Source organism: Sinocyclocheilus rhinocerous, unplaced genomic scaffold (genome assembly GCF_001515625.1).
Source record: "Sinocyclocheilus rhinocerous isolate Xijiao unplaced genomic scaffold, SAMN03320098_v1.1 scaffold1327, whole genome shotgun sequence".
Lineage (NCBI taxonomy): Eukaryota > Metazoa > Chordata > Actinopteri > Cypriniformes > Cyprinidae > Sinocyclocheilus > Sinocyclocheilus rhinocerous.
In genome coordinates this window covers 547,555-570,302 of record NW_015660879.1, presented here as the reverse complement: position 1 = coordinate 570,302, position 22,748 = coordinate 547,555, and the positions used below count along the sequence as shown (strand labels likewise).

At 36.1% G+C, this 22,748-nt stretch overlaps 3 protein-coding genes across 5 annotated transcripts in view; 2 read left to right on the top strand and 1 right to left on the bottom strand.

Moving 5' to 3' along the window:
* Nucleotides 1-607: 607 nt before the first annotated feature.
* LOC107725706 (meiotic recombination protein REC8 homolog) lies at nt 608-12,545 on the top strand. Its single transcript, XM_016535083.1, has 18 exons — nt 608-738; nt 1,086-1,154; nt 1,310-1,452; nt 4,009-4,084; nt 4,245-4,365; nt 4,587-4,644; nt 4,734-4,801; nt 5,109-5,187; nt 5,644-5,725; nt 7,647-7,803; nt 7,997-8,137; nt 9,502-9,574; nt 9,905-10,062; nt 11,308-11,356; nt 11,709-11,784; nt 11,984-12,100; nt 12,206-12,312; nt 12,396-12,545. Exons 1-18 carry the CDS (start codon nt 683-685, stop codon nt 12,470-12,472), a joined length of 1,707 nt encoding a protein of 568 aa, XP_016390569.1. The 5' UTR covers nt 608-682; the 3' UTR covers nt 12,473-12,545.
* A 3,193-nt stretch (nt 12,546-15,738) lies between these two features.
* On the top strand, nt 15,739-19,601 carry LOC107725707 (uncharacterized). Its single transcript, XM_016535084.1, has 3 exons — nt 15,739-16,031; nt 16,120-16,349; nt 19,489-19,601. The coding sequence occupies exons 1-3, from the start codon at nt 15,739-15,741 to the stop codon at nt 19,599-19,601; spliced, it is 636 nt and encodes a 211-aa protein (XP_016390570.1).
* A 1,232-nt stretch (nt 19,602-20,833) lies between these two features.
* The window catches only part of LOC107725716 (importin-4-like), a 21,269-nt gene continuing 19,354 nt past the window's right edge, over nt 20,834-22,748 (bottom strand). For 2 of the 3 annotated variants that reach the window (XM_016535095.1, XM_016535096.1), the window contains exons 28-30: nt 21,623-21,727; nt 21,455-21,524; nt 20,834-21,355 (exon numbers count right to left, since the gene is read on the bottom strand). In XM_016535095.1, the coding sequence (XP_016390581.1) occupies nt 21,225-21,355; nt 21,455-21,524; nt 21,623-21,727 (306 nt within the window). In that variant the 3' untranslated portion in view covers nt 20,834-21,224. The remainder of the gene's footprint in view (nt 21,356-21,454; nt 21,525-21,622; nt 21,728-22,748) is intronic. The other variant, XR_001638152.1, reaches the window with a different exon arrangement.

Below are 22,748 nucleotides of genomic sequence, written 5' to 3'. Positions count from 1 at the left end.
CCAGCGCGGACTGTTTGCGCTAAATGGGCGGGGCCAACAGTCTGACTAATGGAGAATGTGAACTGTTCTGAAATGAAATATTTGTGTTTGCCAGATTTCGACAGGATAAATGTATTTTTCCCACAAATACCAAGGGTATTCAAGGCCAAAGTCATACATGTTATGGCGTTTGTAGGGAAGCATAATTTATTAGACATTCGTATTGTCACACAAATAAATAAACTGGCATTGTGTCACTTTAAACCATGAAACCTACGTTTGTAAAATCTAAAATGGGTTTTTGATCTGCGTGCCATTAAATATTTTAGTCATTTATGTCATTATATGCAGAAAAATATTTCAAAATATTAAAATGATCTAGTCCATCTGACCATCAAATGTGTGTCAAAACATAGAAAGCTGCCTACCTAGACAGCAATTTAGAGCCTCAAAACGCGCCAAGATGCTGTCTATGTAGGCAGCCCACTAGGCTTTGAGACGCAGCCTTCATCTGTCAATCAATCCTCACAGAGCCAACTGATTGAAAAAGATCACCGTATTGATTTAGGGCTTATTTAAGGACATTCACATTATCTCCTCGTGTTTTTGGCATAAATAAAGTGTGACCAAAGGTTATCAGATTAGATTTTAAATTAGATATCGATTGAGTTGAGATTTGTGTAAAACCGAACTCTGAGGTAAAATGTTTTATTATCCAAACGTGCTTCAGCGTCACACTGGCTGCTTCTCTACTATCTGGTACGTACTTTACTATAAACATGATTATGAATTGAATAATAAATACTGGCCGTTTGTTAAAAAAAATTATGCATCGCTTTTTTTTATTTTTTATCCTATTCACATAATAACCACGCTGAGGTAGACTACTGGCTAACTCCATAAACTAGACAGTCAAATTTAACTCTATAAAATATGGAAAGCTAAAATAAACTCCACAGAATATGTACATGTTATATTGAACCTACATTTAGACACATTTTGATTATTTGAGTCAACAGGACATTTAAGAATAGTGGAATATGTCAAAACATTGATTGAAGTTTTGTTTGTTGAAGTTGTTTGTTTGTTTGTTTGTTTGTTTTCAGGTTGGCAGCCACTAAAGGCATCAAGATTTCCAGAAGAGAGTATCTCAAGGTCAATGTCAGGCGAACATGGTTAGAGAAATCTTTGTTTCTCATTCGAAATATCACCATATCAAAGTGGATGATAATGAGTGGTACTCTTTCTTTCAGGTGTTTTTTTCCCCCTTTTCTTTTTTGTCATAATTTTAAAATGTTAATCAATAGGTTGTGTTTGTGTGTATATTTAGTGAGGACATTGTGGATTACGTGATGGTCCAGGTTCCTCCAGTCCATCCCAGTCTTCCTCGGCCCCGTTTCTCTCTTTACCTGTCCTCTCAGCTTCAGTACGGCGTAGTCATGGTCTACCATCGCCAATGTGCTTTTCTGCTGGGTGAGATTCTCGTAATGACTGTAGAGGCGTTGACTAGTGTAGATAGTACTGCTTTGCTTAACATTTATGAACGTTTCTACAAAACACCATTTAAAGACTTATTTCAGTCCAATCAAGTCTGGTCAAAGCAACATACACAAAAAATATGCTATCCCTTGTGCAAATAAAGTACACTTTAGCATATTTTTAAAAAGAGTACTTATTATGGAAATACTATGCTTTTTAAAAGAATATATTTAAGTGCAAAATGAATGCATTGTTTTTGGACACTTAATTAAACGTAATTTGAAATTAAATTAAAACATAGTTTAAATTTATATTATATACAATTATATGAACTTTTTTTGACCCACTCAAGTAGGACTTAAAGCATAGTTCACCATTAAAAAAATGAAAATGCTATCATTTACTCACCCTCAGGTTGTTCCAAACCTGTATGACTTTCTTCAGTGGAACACAAAAGAAGATATTTTGAAGAATGTTGGTAACCAAACAGTTATAATTCTCATCCCATATATTAAATTTTTTGTCCATATGGAAGTCAGTGGGAACTAAAACTGTTTGGTTACTATCATTCTTTAAACTTTAAAGCATGACAAAATATTATTAAACAACCATGACAAAATATGATTAAAACATAATGATTCAAAGTTTTCCTGTAAAACTTTCAATTTGACTTTATTACAAACTGCTTGTTTTTAAAGTGTACTTAAACATGTTAAGAAACTTAGTCATAAAAGTGTACTCCACATAGACTTAAGTGGCCTTTTGTTTTATTAATATTGTATTCTATGCAAGAACAGAATATACTTTTATGATTTGAAGAACACTGCAAGTGCATATTAAATACAAATAAGTGCACTTCTTTTTCATTGGGGATGTGCAATACAGGACCAGTGAAACAATGCAAAACATGCTCTAAGGCTACGTTCACACTGCAAGCAAATGCGGCCCAAATCTGATTTTTTTTTTTTTTGCTCACAAGTGCCTCAGATCTGTTTTTCTCATGACAGTGTGAATAGCACAAACCAAATGGAATCTGATCTTTTCAATTCCGATTTCCGATTCAAAACATATGTCATCCTCCATATTGCGTGCGTATAATTTCGCTGTCCTCTGCAGCAGATCACACTATAAATAAACGCATAATCGCTTACTTTATGTCCTCCGTGTTTACGTCCGTATGACAGCGCGCTGCTTAAGTGTTGCCAAATCCACAGTTTTCCCGCATCATTGGGCTACTTTTTCATCGTTGCCACAGGTTGTTTTTCAACTCCGTGGGTTAAAGCGATCCCACTAACGTGCTATATAACCCCCAGAACGTGATTTGGCTAGTTTTGAGAAGCAATTGGCCAGATTATGTTGTGCAAACCTGGCAACCCTGTTCGTATTATTCTTTTGTGCATGCAGGTCAGTTCAGAACCATGATCTGTTCACACTGGAAATCTGATATTGGCCACATTTAAAACAATGTGAACAGCTATACAAAAAAATTGGATCTGAGCAAAAATCAGAATTGAGCACTAAGGCTCGCAGTGTGAACATAGGCTAATAGTGTTTGATGTAACACTTGCTCTGGTCAATGTTCTCAGCTGGTCCTAATGAGTATATCTCTTTATGTGACCATATGAGGGAAGCACATATGGTCAATAGCACACACCATTATCTTGTATTGATCAGCTGCCTGTATCTAAGAAACCGTTGTTTCCCAGCAGAATAAACAGTTATTAAAATTCTTTGGTTATTAAAATTCAAGATAGCTGCCAACAATGTTTGCACTCGGGAACAAATTAATGCTGTTGTGAAATCTTCTCTCTGTAGTCTTAACTATAAAATACATTGTCATGTATTGAGTGCATTTAGAGATTAGCATAGAACCGATAAGCAGCCGTTAATCAAGGGACAATTCAAGTAAGCAGAGATTGAAAGCATTCATCAAAATGACATGGAGATCTCTGAAAATACGAGACAGAAATGATGACGCATGTAAAGATGCGCAAACAGATGCATTTGCTTTAATACGGTAGCGTCTTAAAGTAGACAAGCTGAACAAACAGCTTAATCTATAGAGGTGTTTAATTTATGAGCAGGACAAAATTGAACAGAATTCATTTTAAAATCAAATGACCTTAAAATGATGTTTGGACTACAATATTTTCCACTATGTAGACCAATTCCAACTCCAGTCCACTCAAACCATTTATCAAAAATCATAATGGTTATGATATCAAAATAAGTGCATTAACATATGATTTACATATAAATGCATGTTTAATATTCAGTAAAATGTCCCAACCTGATAAATGGCAGTGTTAAATATGCCAATACGCATTACCTAATCATTGCAGAGGTCATCTAGATATAAAAGTCTTAAAGATACTGTAGCAAAAATAGCTTGTTTTATTTGAATTTGTTGTCTCCACAAAAGTGGAGAATATAGTGAAAGATTTTTCCTTTTCTAACAAATTAATACAGTCATAGAATTCCATTACATTGTCCACAAATGTGTTTTCATTATATTGAAATAAACTGAAAGATTTTCTGTTTTCCCCACAGAGGAGGTCCAGCAGACCATTGAGCGTTTGCTTCGTGCAAAGAGACACTTGAACATTGATATGCCGGACACTGATAGGTCTGATTCAGGGTTGTCACTGTCATTTTGTGTCACTAATGTAATTCATTATGACACAGACGTTCATATTGTTCTTATATACCCATGACAGCTGTTTATATGACTGCTGTTGCTATGATTCCCCCTGAGAAGCTTGTTCTGGGATTATGTTTCCTCCTAGGATAGTGCTGAATGTCCCGGACTCTCTGTTCCAGCTGGAGGAGGCAGAATGGGCACTGGAGCCATTTTTTGGAGTGATGGGGGTTGACTGTGAGCTGCCTAGTCCTTACTTGCCATCTCAGGTGATGAACTGCAGCATATACATACAGTTTGCATGAATTATTAATTGGAATCATATCTAGAGACCAGAATATCTTAGAGACTTGGATCCACTAGCATCTGCATAGCAACCAATAAAAACATCAGACTTTAGAGTTCATAATAGTGAATTTAACTAACACATCACATTAATCGTGACCCTTTTTGAGTCATCCAGCCATGAATTTTTTGTTTATCATCACAGCACTTTATAGAGGGCGCATCTCCTCTGGTGGCTAGAAAGGAAATTGCATCACCTAAAGGTGAGATTTTGAAATATTGCAGCTGATGTGGGTCAAAGAGTTCATCTTTATGGTTTTCACCCAATCTATCCCTGTCTTTCCCTTTCAAGGCCTCATTGCTTCTTCTGAATCAATCACTATCAAAGACGCAGAGCTGGTGCCTGTGCTAGCAGCGGAGGTGATTTTCACTCTACATGCATCTCACTCCTCCATACTGGCAATAGAAAACGGACAGAGATTTATATTTGAGTCTGTGTCCGCAGCCTTTGCTCACACCAAACACATGATGCCACTTTTGTACCATTTGCCCCCACAAAATTCATACAGTTCTTTGTGAAGTTTTAGATGAAAACAGATCAGCTACCCACATGAAGCTTAGTCATGGATAACACTAGATGATATCATTCATTCCTTTTAATCTGTGTTTATTGTACCACACATTTCATATGCTGTTTCTTAATCTCATGTTCCTGATTATATTCCAGTTTGGTGGTGCAGAGTTACCTGAAGCCACGGCTCAGGAGATCGACATGCTCATGGAACAGCAAGATCAGTTCCATCTTGGTGGTAATATCGATAGATGAATAGATGGACTGATAGATAGTCACTTAAATAAATATTGATCTCAATTAAGAGAGCTAATGTGTCATTATTAGCCATTCACAGGCACACACAGAATTTTTGCCCACAGAAGTCTCGTTCGTTTATTAAATATTTTGGCTAATTTGATGAATATATATATTTTTATTATTATTATCAATGTTGGAAATGGTTGTGCTGCTTAATATTTTTGTGGAAACGGTGACACGTTTTTTGACCCCAAAATTTTGAACGGTTGTGTATTTGAATTTTTTTGCAGATATCCCGTAAAACCCAGCACAGAAAATGCCAAAAATATACTGCCCACGCTCATTTGTAACCTGGTCACTTGGAACACTTAGACTGCAACTGCCTGCTACAAATAGCGTTTTCTAAAGACACGAGTCTATAAGTCAGATGTTTTTCTGTATGTTCTCTTAGATGCGGAAGATAAGGAGAGAGAGAGGGCGACAGAAGCGGAGAAATCAGGAGATCTAGATCCTGCTATGGTCTCTATAGAACAGTGAGTAACACTGAGGGAAATAGAGATGAGAAGGTTAAGTACAAGATTCAAATTTGGTTAGTCAAACTGCACCCAATTCGGATTTGTTTGTCAAATTCTTTGACTGACTGTCTGCACTGTAATTTCGCAAGACCTGCTTATTCAGACGGTGTAGTCAATAACTGGTATATCTACTTAATGACTTAGGCTTCAGCACAATGTCAATGGTTTTTACAACAACTGAGAGCGTCATTGTGGAAATTATGTGTTTCTTCATACCTATCATGGCATCTTGCTGCAGTGCTGAACTCATGGAGTGCAACATAAACTTGAAAGCATTAATGAAGTTTCCAAAAATTAAATAAATAACAATTTGATCAGATTTTAAACCACATGTCAATGTGGTGGTTTTTGTGCTTCATGAAAAAAAAAATATTTTCATGTTTTTTAATGGATTTTTCATGTTTTTTTTTTTGTTTGTTTTTTTGGTCAGGCAGACTCTTGGTTTTGTTGAGACCCATAAAAACACCAGTTTAGATTAGGGTGACCATACGTCCTCTTTTCCCCGGACATGTCCTCTTTTTGGACCTACAAAAATGCATCCGGCCGGGATTTCTTAATCGCCCAAAATGTCCGGGATTCGGCTGTTTTCTTAATCTCGCTCCCGCTGAATCTCTGACCATTGCTGCCTGCTCCCGCAACATGTGTTTAGCTCCCTCGATTTTCGTGTCCACTCCTTTAATCATTCTGTATTCTGTATAATTTTGGCATGTCAGGGAGCCGCTCTCAGTATGCAGAGTATTTAAATCTCTTTTGAATGAGCGTTCGCGCTGTTCACTTTCAGTTTCGATTTCACGATCACACGCACTCTGTGTAAAGGGAGCACATCTTACAAGATCAGATATTTGTCAACGAGTTCAGGATCTGTTGAGCAGCAAATACTCCAGCATGGTCTTGTCAGTCATCTCTCCTTATTCTCGACCTGAGATCAGTCAAATCTGACTCCTGCAGCTCTTGTTGGATGCAGGGTTGCCAAGTCCGCGTTTTTTCCACAGAATTGGGCTACTTTTAAACTGTTGCCATGGGTTGATTTTCCCAAGTGGGTTAAAGGTTTGAAATATTGCATAAATTACATTTGATTGAAATGCTTGTATTGAAACATTTTGCATTCTACCTATGACAAAACCTTCATGGACTTCTACATTAACTGTTCCCTCCTGGTGGAATGACCTGCCCAACTCAATCCAAGCAGCTGAGTCCTTAATATTTTCAAGAAACAGCTGAAAACACATCTCTTTCATCTTCATTTGACCCTCTAACTCTAGCACTCTCTATTCTAATGCTATTTCTAATTTTTTCTCCTTGTTTTTTTTTTTTTTATTAAAAACTTGACCCTCTAACATTTGCACTCTCTATTCTATTTCTATTCTAACTGCTTGTTTTATTTATAAAGAAAGAAGAGCCTCTAACACTAGCATTCTCTGTTCTTTCTCTATTCTTTACTTATTTTCTTTTTGTTTATTATAAATAATGACCTTCTAACACTAGCATTATGTATTATTTTTCTGTTCTATTGACTTGTTTATTTTTATTTAAAAATGACCCTCTAAATACTAGCATTCCCTATTATTTTTCTATTCTTTCTGCTTGTTTTCTTTTTATTTATTATAAAAACAAAATATGCAAACAAACAAACAAAAAACCTGTTAGGTGAAGCCCCGCCACGAACCTCGCCCTCTACTGTCCTCTTTTTGAAAAACTAAAATATGGTCACCCTAGTTTAGATTGATGTTGGGCCAAATGTCCTTGACTTAAACATATCTGAAATAAAGAATCTGCTTGACTGTTCAGTTTAATGGAGCCCATAATGTTTGCCTGAACTGGCCGCTTGTGTTGACCAGGTTATTGCTGTTTTAAACCATCACTGAATGCATGTTTGCAGACTGAAAAACAGCGAGTGCATCGTGGATGAGGGGAACGGACGTCTTACGGAGGTCACCTTAGATAGGGTCGCTATGGAGATGACCCCTCCCCCCATCACCATGCCACCAACCACAGAAGCCAGTGAGAGAGATGTGGAGATGGAGCGCTCCAGTGAGGTTTGTGTATGTAGCCATGTCCACATTACCTTGCCCATTATGCTCTTGTGTTATATAATCCATATGTGTTTTGAAGCATGAACGCCTTTGTAGCAAAGGCAGTTACATTGGCCTGAATCCACAACAGTGTGCTCAGTGTCTTAATAACCTCTCGCTCTTTCATTCTTTCTATTGTTTTGTCCCTCTTTCTCAGACACTCCTAGTGAAGCAGTCTGTCCCTCCAAAGAGACGGGGTCGCAAACAGCAACTGATCTTCGCGGACCAAAATACACAGATTTCCCAGGATGTAATGCGGCAACAAATCAACAACCCTCTGATTGAAACTCAAGCTCTGGTGGGAGCTCTATGATAGATAAATAATCTAATCAGTAGTGCTGGAAATCTTTAGACACCTTATGGTTTGATTTGATGTAGTTTCAGGGAGTCACGGTGTGATTACATAAACGATTCTTGATGCATCTTAATTTTCCAGCAATAGCGTAGGGGCACAGATCTTTAAGGGGTTAAGACTGACTTTAAAAAAAAAATGCCAGGAAATAAATAGGCATAAATACTGAAATAAGTATTTATGTTTTTCTAACTCTAATTCGGTCATTTCCAAAATAATAAATAAATAATTTTAATAAATTAAATAATTTAATACATATTTTTTATTATTTTTTATACATGCTGTTCAAAAGTTTGGTTGGTAAGATTGTTTTGATATTGTTTGAAAAAAGTCTCTTGTGCTCATCAAGGCTGCATTTATTTGATCAAAAATACAATAAAAATGTATTATTGTGAAATATTATTACAATTTAAAATAACGGTTTTCTATTTTAATATATTTTCAAATGTAACCTATTCTTGTGATAGTACAGCTGAATTTTCAGCAGTCATTACTCCAGTCTTCAGTGTCACATGATCCTTCAGAAATCATTCTAATATGCTGCTTTGCTGCTCAAGAACCTTTATTATTATCAATGTTGAAAACAGTTGTGCTGCTTAATATATATTTTTGGAAACCATGATACATTCTATTTAGTCTTAGATAAATAGAAAGTTCAAAAGAACAGCATTTAGTTCAAATATAAATCATTTGTAACGTTATAGAATTTTTTACTTTTCTTTGACCAGTTTAATGTGTCCCTGCTAAATAAAAGTATTCATTTCTTTAAAAAAATCTTACTGACCCCAAACCTTTAAACTGTTGTTCAGTGTATAGTATTATGATAGTGTATATAATTTTTTTATCACATTTAATATTTTAAAATGGTTTCACTTTAGTTTAGGGACCAATTCTCACGATTAATTAGATGTTTATTAGCATGCATATTACTAGCATATTGGGTGTTTATTAGTACATGCCTTACTTTGCATGACTATATTTTCGATCCCTTAATCCTACCCCATACCTAAACTTTACTACTATCTTACTAACTATTAATAAGCAGTTTATTAGTTTATTATTATTATTTAAGCAGTTTATTATTAGGAGTTTATTGAGACAAAAGTCATATTGGTCCTCAAACTAAAGTGTGACCTTTAACATTTTTATAAATAAATAAATATATATATATATATATATATAAACTACTAAAAATGACAAAACACACAATACATTTACTAAAACATTATTTGCTTATATGATAAATATGTGATTCTCTTTCTCTATTTCTGTCCATCCGTCTCCATCTTTCTTTCTCTTTTTTTCCCTAGTCTGACACTCTCCTAAGTATTCCTGCCTCTCGGAAGGCATCAGCAGCAGTTCTGCTCAGCACACCATGTAACTGTACGTCATCACACACTGTGGCTCAGCACCTCTCATAAATGTTTGCTCATATATAAAAATTGTTTTAATATCATTGGTCATAAAATCATCAACAGCCCTAGAAAATGTATCTTTTTTTTTATTATTTGATCATGCACAAAAATGTATCAACAAACTGGGAAACTTCTTCATCAGCTCCTTTAACTTGCACTGAACAGTTTAGCGAATCTTAATAATGAAACCATTGGACCATCAAAAGGCTCAGCAGTTTTATCAGAAGTCAGGAAGAACCTCTTACCCTAGCACACTCTTATAATAACCATTGACATGCATCCGGTCCTTGCATTGCAGTGCTCATCCACCCTGACCTCCAGGTGCTATGGAAATACTGCAGTGTTTCGTCCGCCCTCTCCCGTCCCTCCAGGAAACGGCAGATGCAGGAGGAGAGTGAGCTGTTGGAGATGGAGAAAGAAAGAGGAACAGAGAGAAGTCGGGAGTCAAGCAGGGAGGTGAAGAAGTCTTAAACTGCTTATCTGGTCATGTCAGACTCAGGGACCTGATCTCAGAGCCCTGATTTACGAATACACTTTCATGACTTTCTTAACACACTTAAATACACTTTTAAAAGTACATTTTTAACCCTTTTATGGTGTTTGGGTCTGTGGGACCCGTTTTCATTTTTTATCAAAAGAAAAATATGATTAATTATTTTTTCAAACTCAGACTCATTGGCCTTGGCTCATTTTCTGTGAAGAACATATATCAGATCAAATTTTCAATGACCACACACTGTACCCCCCCTACACATTTATATTACATACAGGATGTTCGGATCCACTGGACCCGGGGCTAATAAAAGAGTGGAATTTGTAGGTCCTGTGTACCTTCACTCTGTCCTCCTCCTGTGTGTGTGTGTGTGTGTGTGATTCATTAATGTGATCTAACAAAGGTAAAGGGCAAATATTAACCATATATGCTGTTTATATTGCTTGTAATTGGGATGAAGTAAACATCTGTTGAGTATTTTAACATCAAATTTTTTGATTGTGTTGAATTAAAAACCCAAAAATGCAGCGGGTCCACCAGACCTACGAACACTGGCAGAATAACAAAAAAATGAACACCACACAAGGGTTAATAATGTCAAATAAAATCTTTTACTTTAACATACATTTTAAATTATTGTTTTAATAATCTGTTTTTGTGCTTTAAATAAGCTTTTATTAAATAAAAAAAAAAACAAGCCATACAGAAAAGTCTCTCAATTAAAAGGAGCTATAACAGTGAGAGAAACTAGCTGCTTTACATGTTTTTAAAGTTTGTTTGTTTGTTTGTGTGTGTGTGTGTGTGTGTGTGTGTGTGTGTAGAAGTATGTTTTTTGCAAGCATCAGCTTTTCATTTCGAACATTTTTTTTCTGGCTGTTGATGGTATTTTCTAATTTACTGAATGAGAAGCGATATCCAAGATCACCTCTGTAAAAACCATTAATATGTCAACAAAATTAAACAAAAATGTTGAACCTGGCTTTATCCAATGTTCAGATTTCTGTTTAGGAAATGTATGGAAATTAGAGAATATTTAAATAGTGCCTCATTTGCATATTCAAGTGTCTGAAATCATTACATTCCATTCGCATATTATTTTAAAGTATCTTATTTTCGTAGCACTCTTTTTGAAAGTATGCTAAAATGTACTTTTCACCAGAAAGTCCTTAACCCACTTCCCTTTCTGTGTGTGTTTTGTGGATGTTTAGGTGGTCAGGGAATCTGGTGCGGCTGCTCTGGCTCTCTCTGAGCTCTCAGGTAACAACTAAATCCCCTTTTTCATAATAAAATCAATGAGTTTTCAGTGTGAAGTCACATCTGTTGTTTTGTGACAGATAAGACACAGTGTCCAAGTACTTTTTACTTTACTTTAGCCTCTTTGCTCAAAATGTCGATCTAACTGAAGCCTGTAGGCAGTGTTCGAACTATAGCGTGGACTTTGGGGGACCCCCCAAAATTTCACAAATCACGTTTTCAGGGGAGCCCATGTCTTATTAAGGGGAGCCGAGCTCCCCCTAGCTCCCCCGTAGTTCGCACCCTGCCTGTAGGCCCATCAGGGATGAATCAATGGCTGATATGGATGTGTGTGTCTATGTGTGTGTTTGTCCAGCTGGTTCAGACGTGCCACTGGATGTGTCTAAAGGAGACAAGTCTCAGAGTGACCTCATCACTCCCACCAGCAGATGGTGAGAAATATTAAAAGAAAAAAACTAAATGCATATTTAAAAAGAGAAGCAGTTACTAAACACTGTATATCAGAAGGTTTCAAATTCAGGACTGCAGTTGTACATCATATGATCTTACTGGCATATGCACACATTGTACCAAGTACACAGTTTGTTCAAGTCAGCATGAAATCCTGTGAAATAATCATTATGTAAATAGGTCTCCTATAGAAGAGGCTCCTGTTTCTATGGAGGTGATATTAGAGGAGCATGTGGAACTGCCACAGGGACAGACGGAACCTGGGATGAATGACATCACCAGTGCTGACCTGCTCAGGTTCATTGAGAAACTTAGTAACTGAACATGTATTTGTGAGCGTAACTGTCTGGTGTCATCCAGACGTCCATCAGATCTTTTTCAGTCATTCTTTCTGCCATTCAGACTGATCAATATCTTCATCAAGCGCTTTGGGAAGGTCTGCTTTCACTCACTGCTGCCCCCAGAGGCCGAGCGCAGCACTGCAGCTCATCTGTTCTACAAAATACTGGGTAATCTAGTTTGGGTAATCTATTGTTTTTACTGTCTCACGGTATGTATGTGACATGTGATCTGTGATCTGTTTGTTTTACAGAGCTGCTCTGCAGTCTGAAGTTAAGTGCTTGTCAGAATGAAGCGTTTGGTGTCATCACCATTACCACGAACTGCTGAACACACACACCTCGGTGCAAACATACGCGCTCTCAAACAAGTTGAAGCTGTTAGATTCACTGTTATGCTGAAATATATTAAGCCAGTTCAGATGTCAGTTTAAACACACAGTTTGTAGTCTTGTATTCATAACAAAGAAATATAGAAATAGCTACACATAATATTTGTGATGATTATGAATTATCGGTTACTGTAATTATTATTTTAACATAAATTATTTCACATAGTAGTTGCATGGTTTTAGAGAGGTAGAGTGCTCTTTTTAAATTAAGTTTATATTACAAAAAAAAACATTTTTGTGAATTTTTATGACATTTTTAACTTTTTATGACCTGTAATGTTTTCATTTTTATTTTTTATATATATAAGTTAATTAACTGTTCTCAAGTTATGGAAGAAATATGAATGACTTCTACAGAATGTACAATGTATATGAGCTTTTTACGTTTTTAGCTGTTTTCAAGTTATGGATTAAACATGATGAATGAATTTGACAGAATTTGTCTCAATCTAATAATTATAATGTGTGTGTGTGTGTATACTAATATATAATATATTAAAAGTGAATACTCAGCATTCTTCTCAACTGTCAAATTATCTTCTACGGTGATTTATCTTGTCACATACAACTTACTGTTTTTACAGACCTATTATTACTATAGTCCAGGCTTGCGTAGTACTTACACTTACTGTACTTAGTAGTGTACATTTTTTAAACAACTTTACGACGTGATCCTTAAAATCACAATGTAACAAAAGTAGAGGGTTTTTTTTCTCCTGTATTGTCACATCTGTAGGCTACTTGATTCTTCCTGTCGGGAGAGATCTGAATGTGAGTTTGCAGTGGATTGTAAGAAATGGGCGGGGTTTAAGCAGACTAAATGATTGGAAAAGTCCTGCATACGCCACCAGAGAGAAGTCTGATGTTTCACCAGTTATGATGTTTTAATTAAATATTACAATGTCAAATAAGTTTAAAGTGTAGGGGAAGAGATTCAATTACCCCTATCAGTTTTAGTACATAGGGGGCAGTGTAGGACTTAACTTTCCCAGCAGAAATCCCTTTGTTGTGCCTTCTTGACAGTGATCTCATACAGGTCATGATCTCATGCCTAATTTACCTCACGCTGTTAAACTAGAGCCGTGAAGCAGTTATCACAAATGTAACACCAGCCGGCAACAACAACAGAGGACCAGAGCAGCCCACTGGACACAATCAAACCCATGCCAACCTCTCTGCTGCACTGATTACAAAATGTGAGGAGTGATGAATGCAAAACAGACATATATGGTTAAGCGATAGCTAGCATACAGATGAGGAGTCACGGTAAAACTATGAAAGGTCAATAACAGCTTCACACCGTCCTCAGACAACCATAGCACAGATGCTGGGAATTTCATATGATCTGTGAGAAATCGTTCAATATCTGGCTTTCTCATGGTCAAGGGAATCCCAACGAGATGTTTATATTACCTGTCATATGTGGCTACATATTGATATTAAGAATTTCATTTCACAATTATGTACATAATCATAATGTAATAAAAGAGTACTAAAATAATCATTGGCATGAACACAACATTTTAATTTAGGGCAATATTTACTATTGTAGCACTTGTGAGCACAGCATACTGGAATGTTGCATATCCTGAACAGCTTGTATTACTGGAAAAAGAGGACAGAGGTTCAGAGGCCACATTCGTGCCACACGACCATGAACATGTAGATTTATGAGGTGACATGTTTTCTGAAGGCATTCAAATGTGGCACTTTACTGTAAGCACACAGTAAATCGCTCATTTCAAGTAATCACTTGTCAGACAGGAAAAAAATCCAAAACATGCTTAAAATGTAGTTGGGTTATGATCACTTATTGTGTAAATTCTTTTCCAAACAGAGCAACTAACAAACGGAAAACTCTTGACCTTCCATAAGACCAAATGTATAGAATGATTCATTACATTTTGTAACTGCAGCATTTACCCGCTTGCTGTGAGAAGAATTGTGTGAACATTGATATCTTTACATTTCTGACATTTAACAAGCTTCCTAAACATATCAGTGACTTAATTTAGAATATCTGGTACAAAATGTAATGCTCAGGAGAGTTTGGTTAGATATACAGTTTTAGGTTGGCTGGTTGGTTTTAGTCTTATAGTCTTAAAGTGTTTAGTGTTAATTGACTGAATAAGAAGAGTTACATTTGGTGCAAGATTTAATGGGAAACCTACAAATTTAGTCAACTGGTTTGTGCAAATATTAATAAAGTGAAGCTTTATATTAGTTGTTAGTTAATATCATCATATAAAAATAATATTTTTATATGATCCTTTTTCTTTTTTTAAATATTGGGTGCAACATTTGTGGGGAAACCTCATAGATTTAGTTAGTTGTTTTGTGCATATTTTAAAGTGAAGCCCCCACTGTGTTATTTAGTTAGTTAGATAATAACATTAATATCAATGTTGTTCAGATAATAACATTAGTAACAGCATGCCATCAGGGGAAACTCCACAAATTTAGTTAGTTGGTTTGTGTAAATGTTAAAAACGTGTGGCCCTCTGTGTTCATTAGATAATAATGTAAAAAAAAAAGTTTTTATTAATATCCGATGCAAAAATTAATGAAGGGAAACCCCTACAAAATTAGCTGGTTTACGCAAATGTTAATAAAAGAAGCCCCAATATATTTGTTAGATAATCTCATTAATATCAACATATTTCATTTTTAATTAATATTTAGTTCAACTTTTCATGAAGGGAAACCTCACACATTAAGTTGGTTTGTGCAAAATTAAATTTGTTAGTTACTTAGGTACTATCTTTAATATCAATATTGTTTTTTATTAATAAAAAAAATGGTGCAACATTTCACGAAGGGAAACAAAAAGCCTCACAGAGCTAGTTAGTTAGTTGGTTCACAGACTTAACTTAAGTAGCCCACAAATACATTGGGGAGGGAAAAGATGATTTAATAATATAAACAACTCTCCATACTGTAATTCATCAGCCTCTGACAGACTAATAAACCTCACACGTCAGCGCCACATTACACACATTCACACAGACCATTTAAATCTCCACTGGACTTCTGAATGTTCCCCAGTGTCTCACACCACCTAAGATCCAACAGCACAGACAGAAGCATCTGAGAAGACTTCTGTCTACATCTGGTTTGATCGAATCTCAAATTTGGAAAACAACAGCTGACTTAAGGAGATAAGGGTTATCATTTCAACCAGAGAGGAATCAAAGGAATCAACTCAATGATCATAGAGGACAGGAAAGAAAACAAAGCGGAGCGACAGCTGCCAGTTAAAGACACCAGTGTCAAGCTGGCAGGCCAGGACAAAGATCCAGAGGTCCAGCATGTGGTCAAGCCCCAGGAAAAACAAGTGAATGGTGACGGCCTCTTAAACTCCCCAACCAATGACAAAATGGTGTGGGCCGAGCTGGACTGGACGGTTCCCATGTGTGTGCACCTGCCCATTGAAGTTCTGAACCCTGACCAGGTGTTTCCCTTCCTGAACACCACACTCGCTGACCTGGGCATCGAAGAGTGAGTTCAGACTTACAGATGCATTTTAATGTATGCAATTTTGGGTGCAATATTCCTTTACTGTCTTGATATCTCCATGTGTACCCAGATCAGCGGTGAAGGAGCGTGTGGTGTGGGTGGACACTAAGCGCACCCGGGTGAAGGGGAAGTCTGGGAAGCTGAAGGAGAAGGAGGTGACCGTTCTGGAGGTGCGTGTGAAAGCGCAGCTCCCTGGAGAGCGTCAGTGTCAGGAGGTTCTCTACAGCACCGAGTCCCACACCGATCGCTCCTTCTGCAGAAGCGGGGTGGACATCGTCCCGTGGAGACACACACAGCCAGGTGGGGACATAGAGGTGCTAAAACAACATTTAACTGGCAAACAACATCCAATTTTACCATCTTTACCAACTTTATCATTATGTGAAATAAAGCAAACATTAACTGAAAACAAAATCTTAAAAAAAAAACTCAAACTCAGTCTAAAAAAAATTTACTAACTAAAACTGAAATAAAAATTAATAAGCACTAGCAGATAAGGTCGAGTCCAAGTCAAGTCTTAAGTCTTTGAGGTGGAGTCCAAGTCACATCTCAAGTCTTTGTTCTATTTATTAGCAACAGTTCTTTCAGCTAGTTATTGAGGCTAAATCGGTTTTGAAATACTGATTTCACGATATGATTTTCTCAAAAAATACTTTAACACAATGCAAGACAAATTAGAAATGAAAAGGTGTCCATTTATTAATTGTCAGACAAAATGCTGCACATTTCTTTGTGAAATTGAAATGTCAAACAACAAAACTAAATAGAAATTTTAAAACAAACCCCAATCAATCAAATGAATAACACAAATTAAATCAATCTCATATAAACAAACTAAGGCATGTCTGTGCTCTTTTTCAATGTAAAATCGTCAACCACAGTATTTTAAACACAACGCAATCCTAACAAAGAGGCTGCATACATGCAGCATGAGCAGTTTTTAATCTACATTGGATTGTATAATTTCGAAATTTAAAGCAAAAACTAAATGTTCTGACTTTAGTTTTGTGAAAATATTCTACATAAAACATCTGCACGAAGCAAAACAGCAGACGGGCTGAATTAGAATGCAGATTCACTCTCTGCCAGCAGGTTTTAAACATCTTTTCCTTGGTTGCCGCTGTAAACAAAGCAGCGCTGCGGTTATGAACACTACTTTAATATGCATTATACAGAGGCAAGATAAAAAGAAAATACCATCTAAACTTTTCTAAAGACAGCCAGTTCCCCTCAGAGATACATTCATATAAACTCCCATACCAAATGACTTTTGTTTTTTTAGGAGTCTCATGAGTCACGAGTCCAAGTCAAGTCTGGAGTCAGCTGTTCAGGAGTCCAAGTCAAGTCCCAAGTCTTTATTTATGCGACTTAAAGTCCCCATGAAATCAAAATTTAAGATTTTTGGCTGTTAGTATCAATATGTTAGTCTTAAGGTTATCTATAAGGCAGTGTGCTCCAAAACAGAGACAAAATTCGCATTTAGAAGATATAAGCATTTAAAGCTTGCAGCTCGTCACTTCCGCCAAAACGGCTCAACAATCTTTTTGACGTCACATCGTACTTCAACTTCTCATCAAACTTTCTGTCCAATCAAATGCTCTCTAGAATCCGAAGCGCCCGCCCCCTACACTATAAAATAGACGCTGAAGCTGCGGCTGAAATCGGTCACTTGTCCACAGAATTAGAATTTTCTGTACAGTGAATGGCACGTAGTGCACTATATAGGGGACAGGGAACGATTCAAACAGTGTAAATATGCTTTCCATTGAGTTTGGCAAGCTGTGATATAAACGAACACTATTGGCTATTTTAAAAAGGGGCGGGGCTGCTTGATATGTCCCGCCCTGTCTTCCTGTTTCAGTTAAAATGAGGTCAACACAGAGTAATGCTGCGTGTTTCTAAGCATTTCAGGGGACCTTTAAGTGCAACTCGAGTCCAAGTCGCAGACTCGAGTTTCCATCTCTGAGCACTAGTCATACCAAAACAATAACTCAAAATAAAAATTATTTAAAAAAATTATATATAAAATAAACATTTATTTTAACATAGTTATTTTAAAAGTATAAACACTAAACTTAAACATTATACTTAGATTAATATGATAGGGACCTGTTTTTATACAGTCTATGATAGGGACAATTAAAACAACTTTTTTTTTCCTATGGAACAATTAATGTAAGACTTTTAACAAAAATATGAGCTGCACATTTTTGCTTTTAAACCTTCTGAAATGCCCCGTTCCATATATACATTTATTATACATTGTATATTAAATTGAGAAGGGAACCTAAATGATTGCCTGTGTTAATCGACAAAATGTAGCTTAAGTTGTTTTGAACCTGGAGCACAGAATTAAAAGGGCCTTATTTGTTTATTTATTTATTTACTTATTTATAAATAACCACTCTTTCATTAAAAAAAATATTTGAATTTCATATTCAGGAAAGCAATGGTGTTATAATTAACTAACATTAAAACTATTAAATTAAATTAAAATTTCATAAAAAAAACTAAGTAAAAAAAGATGACTAAAAAATAAAATTCCATAAAGCTAAATAGAGCTATTAAAAAAGACAAGCACACTACAAAACTACTAAAAATTTAATTAAAAATGAAAACTCAAAATATAAAATTAAGCTAATTAAAATGATTAATAAATACTATAACAGTATATAAGTAATACTAAAACAACACTGTAGTAAAATTCCTGATATATCTGCTTATGCAGCTCATTAAAATGCAACTGATGTTTCCTGGACTTTACAGTTCAAAGATGATCAAGATGATGGTTTCTGCAGTGGCTTTTGGCTGCTCAGATTGATTTGTTCTGGCATGTGGGTAACAGTTTAATTTAGTAAATCTTTTTGAGAAATTACTTTAAGTAATATGTTGTCAGCACACATGAAATCTGCAAAATACACACTGAAAAATCAACATTAACACTGAATAGTCAAGAAAGAGTAACCATACACATAAATACCCAATTAAATGTAACCACACAGATTTCCCAGTTTGTTGTTGCTGCTGACTTTCATTGCCCAAATACTTCATCTCCACACTTAATTACAACTGGTATTACTACAGTCCAGCTGAAGTGAATTTTATTAGCATTTTTTTTCAGTCTGCCAGTTTGCATTAGGCCACAATGTCAGGGCTTGCAGTAACATAACATTCCATTCCTGACAGTTAGTCCTAACAGATGACATCTACAGATCAGTGAGGTGAGCTAATATAACGCTCACGGCTGCTGAGTAAGTGTGCTTGGTATTCAGCACTCTCTCCTGTTGGGGTGTTAAGCATTTGATGTTCGCTCTCTTCCTCAACATACCTCTTTTTCAACCTCAAAGTCCTCCGGGTTTGTGTGTAGAATTTGTCATGGAAATCTGATGCAGATAATAATATAATGCAGATAATACAATATTCTTGTGCCCCCACCCAGCTGAAAATGATCTCCAGCCGGTGGAAATGACTCTGGCTTTGGACACAGTGTCAAAGTCCAAGTCCAAATGGCAGAAGACAGAAGAAAAACGAGATTTGCCAAGCGAGGAGTGAGTGGAAGATGTTTGACTGCTAGGCTCAAGCAATCTAACACCTCAGATGACACAGAAGGCTCTTCCACTTTCAGGTTTTGGGCGTTTTAAACTGGTGCACAACAGTCTAAATTCTATGTGCTATGCTGTAATCGAAGGATTCATTTGACTTATTTTATGTGGCAGTATAACTAAAGTTTTTGGGTAGTATGCTACTAAAAGAGGTTTTAATCTCATGCTATTTTTTGTGTTTTGGAGTATTCAGCATACATTTCATCAGGGACAGCTTTACCTATAAAATGTTAACCATATAAAGTTTATCTTTATTACACTAATGTTCAATAGTTTTGGGTCAGTAAGTTTTTTTTTAAAATTAATTATTTTAGCAAGTATGCATTTAAAATGCTCAAAAAATGACAGTAAAAAAGTTTGATTCAAAAGATTTCTACTTCAAATAAATGTTATTCTTTTAAACGTTCTATTCATCAAGAATCCTGAAAAAAGTATCATGGTTTCCACAAAAATATTAAGCAGCACGACTGATAAGAAATTTTCTAGAGCAGCAAATCAGCATATTAGAATGATTTCTGAAGGATCATGTGACATTGAAGACTGGAGTAATGATGCTGAAAATTCAGCTTTCAGCATCACAAGAATAACATTTTAAAATGTAACAGGAAGCTATTTTAATATTGAACAATATTACTGTTTTCACTGTATTTTTTTTTTTATTTAAAAAAAGGCCTTTAAAAACCTTAAAAATGTTAAATCAGCATATTAGAATGATTTCTGAAGGATCATGTGACATTGAAGACTGGAGTAATGATGCTGAAAATTCAGCTTTCAGCATCACAAGAATAACATTTTAAAATGTAACAGGAAGCTATTTTAATATTGAACAATATTACTGTTTTCACTGTATTTTTTTTAAAAATTTTTTAAAAGGCCTTTAAAAACCTTAAAAATGTTACAGACCCCAAACTTCTTAACAGTAGTGTATATTTTGATTTAATTTGCTGGTGCATAAAAGGAAGCATTACTGATGCAATGAAGAGTTCAAATAATCCAGAAATGATATAAACCCACTCTGCAACATTAAACCCTGTATTTATAATCTGCACTTTTCTATAATAATAAAAATGTGCTTTTTCAGAAAGATTGTGGATTCTTGCACTAATTCTGGATAAGTTTAACATTCATGGCATGTGGCAGCATTGCAAGAACACGCATAACAGAAACACAGGAACGACAATGAACAATTCATAGAAATATATTTCTTTCACTGCAAGGACAATTCAAAAGCTTCACACTCGAATATTAAGCCAGAATTTCAAGGAATATTAAATACAGATGGGAATGCAGAAGATTCATTGAGACATACAGAAAAATGATAAATGAAAGACAACTCAGTAAAACAAAGTAAAAGTGACAAGAAGCATAAGTGAACACTGCAATAAATTAAGAGAAATTAGTCTCAACGTCTCTGCTTCAATACAGAAAGCCGAGTACACCAGTGAGAGCATACTCAGCTAACTGAATCAGCCAATTTCTAATATAATAAAAAATCTATTATCAGTTTGGCTGGCTTTCACAAGAGTGGAAGGCCTTGTGAAAGGTGATACTTAGGATAAGGGCTAAGATTGAGCTATGATTGAGTGACAGCCATGGTTATTTTGTTTCTCTGTTCATCAGGAAGTGAGATTACCGCACTCTCAAATTCCTGGGTGTGATGCTGTGCTAGACCTCTCAGCAGCATGAGCAGGGTGTTTCGTGTTTCTAAAAAGAATAAATAGGAGTAAATACAGAAATTATGAATTATGAATATCATTTGAAATATAAAATAAAAATAATCCAATCAAATAAACACTTTCTCACCATTATCAACATCCTTCATGCCCAACAGATGAGCAGCAGCAGATATTATTGGCCTGAGATGACTAACAACCTGGAGTGAGAAATACAACACAAGTCAGTACATTGACAGGACACAATTCAATGAGGTGCTGTGAGCTGAGCATGCTGGGAGTGAAAATGAGCTTGTACCAGCGCAGGGTTGTGTGAGTAGAGGAAGGTCAGGCAGCTGTAGATGGTTTTGTTCTCCTCCATGTCCTCCTTCAGAGGGAGACGAGCCACGAGAGCAGGAAAGACCTGAGAGAAAAGGGTAAAATGGGTATTATAACCTGATATACTTTTGTCATATCAGCCACTGTTAATAGATACAGAGTTTTATAGCATAGATATACTAAAGGCTCTGATATACTTCAGATGAAATCGAAGAATGAAATGAAAAAGAATGAAAAACTCAGTTTCGAGTTTGTTTCAGAAGTTTGAAACAGTTTACCAAAGTGAAATTTCCAGGAAAAGTTTGCTCCAGCTGATAAACACCTGCAAACCACCATTGGTGCGTGCAGATTACTTGACAGGCAGGTGTGCTGTTTGACATGGAAAGTTCATTTCTTCTGTTCAGTCCATCAAGATCAGACATAAGTAAAACATGAACATTACTAGAAAGGTGCTTTATAGTAGAAACTGAGGTTGTAAAAGCAGCACTGGCATTTTTTTTAATGTTTAATGCTGTAAATCTGCTTACTTTAAAGCTATCTATTGTATAAAGTGCTATATAAATAAACATGACGCTACTTGACTGGAGTGCTGAATTAAAGAGTTGCAAACATATCTATACTTTCTTAACTGCTGTTTTCTCACTGCTGTCATTTTTGCTGAAGTTAATTTTGCTATTAAGAGGAAAGCGTGCAGCACATATTTATATATTCACCTAAGCGCCACTCTCAGCTGCATGGTCTGCGTCAGGATGTTCGCTAACACTAACTTCTTAAACTTCTTTCCACCCCAAGCAATGAACGCAAAAATACATAACATTGGGCTAGAGGTCTACACGGAGGACCCGAGACCCGAGGACCCGGGATCCGTACGGGTTCGGGGCTATATTTTAAATGGTCAGCCGGGTCCGGGTCGGGTCCCAATCTATTACTTCGGGTCCCGGGTCTGTTTAACATTGTGTGTAATACCCGAGTCGATCGGACTCGGAGAACACCCGGCCATTATCAGAGTCAGTCAGCGCTGTGCGTGTGTTGTTTTGTAACTTTCAACTTGTAAAATTAGGATGAGAAAAGTGTGAGTCGGTAATTTGAAATAAGGTGGAAAAAAA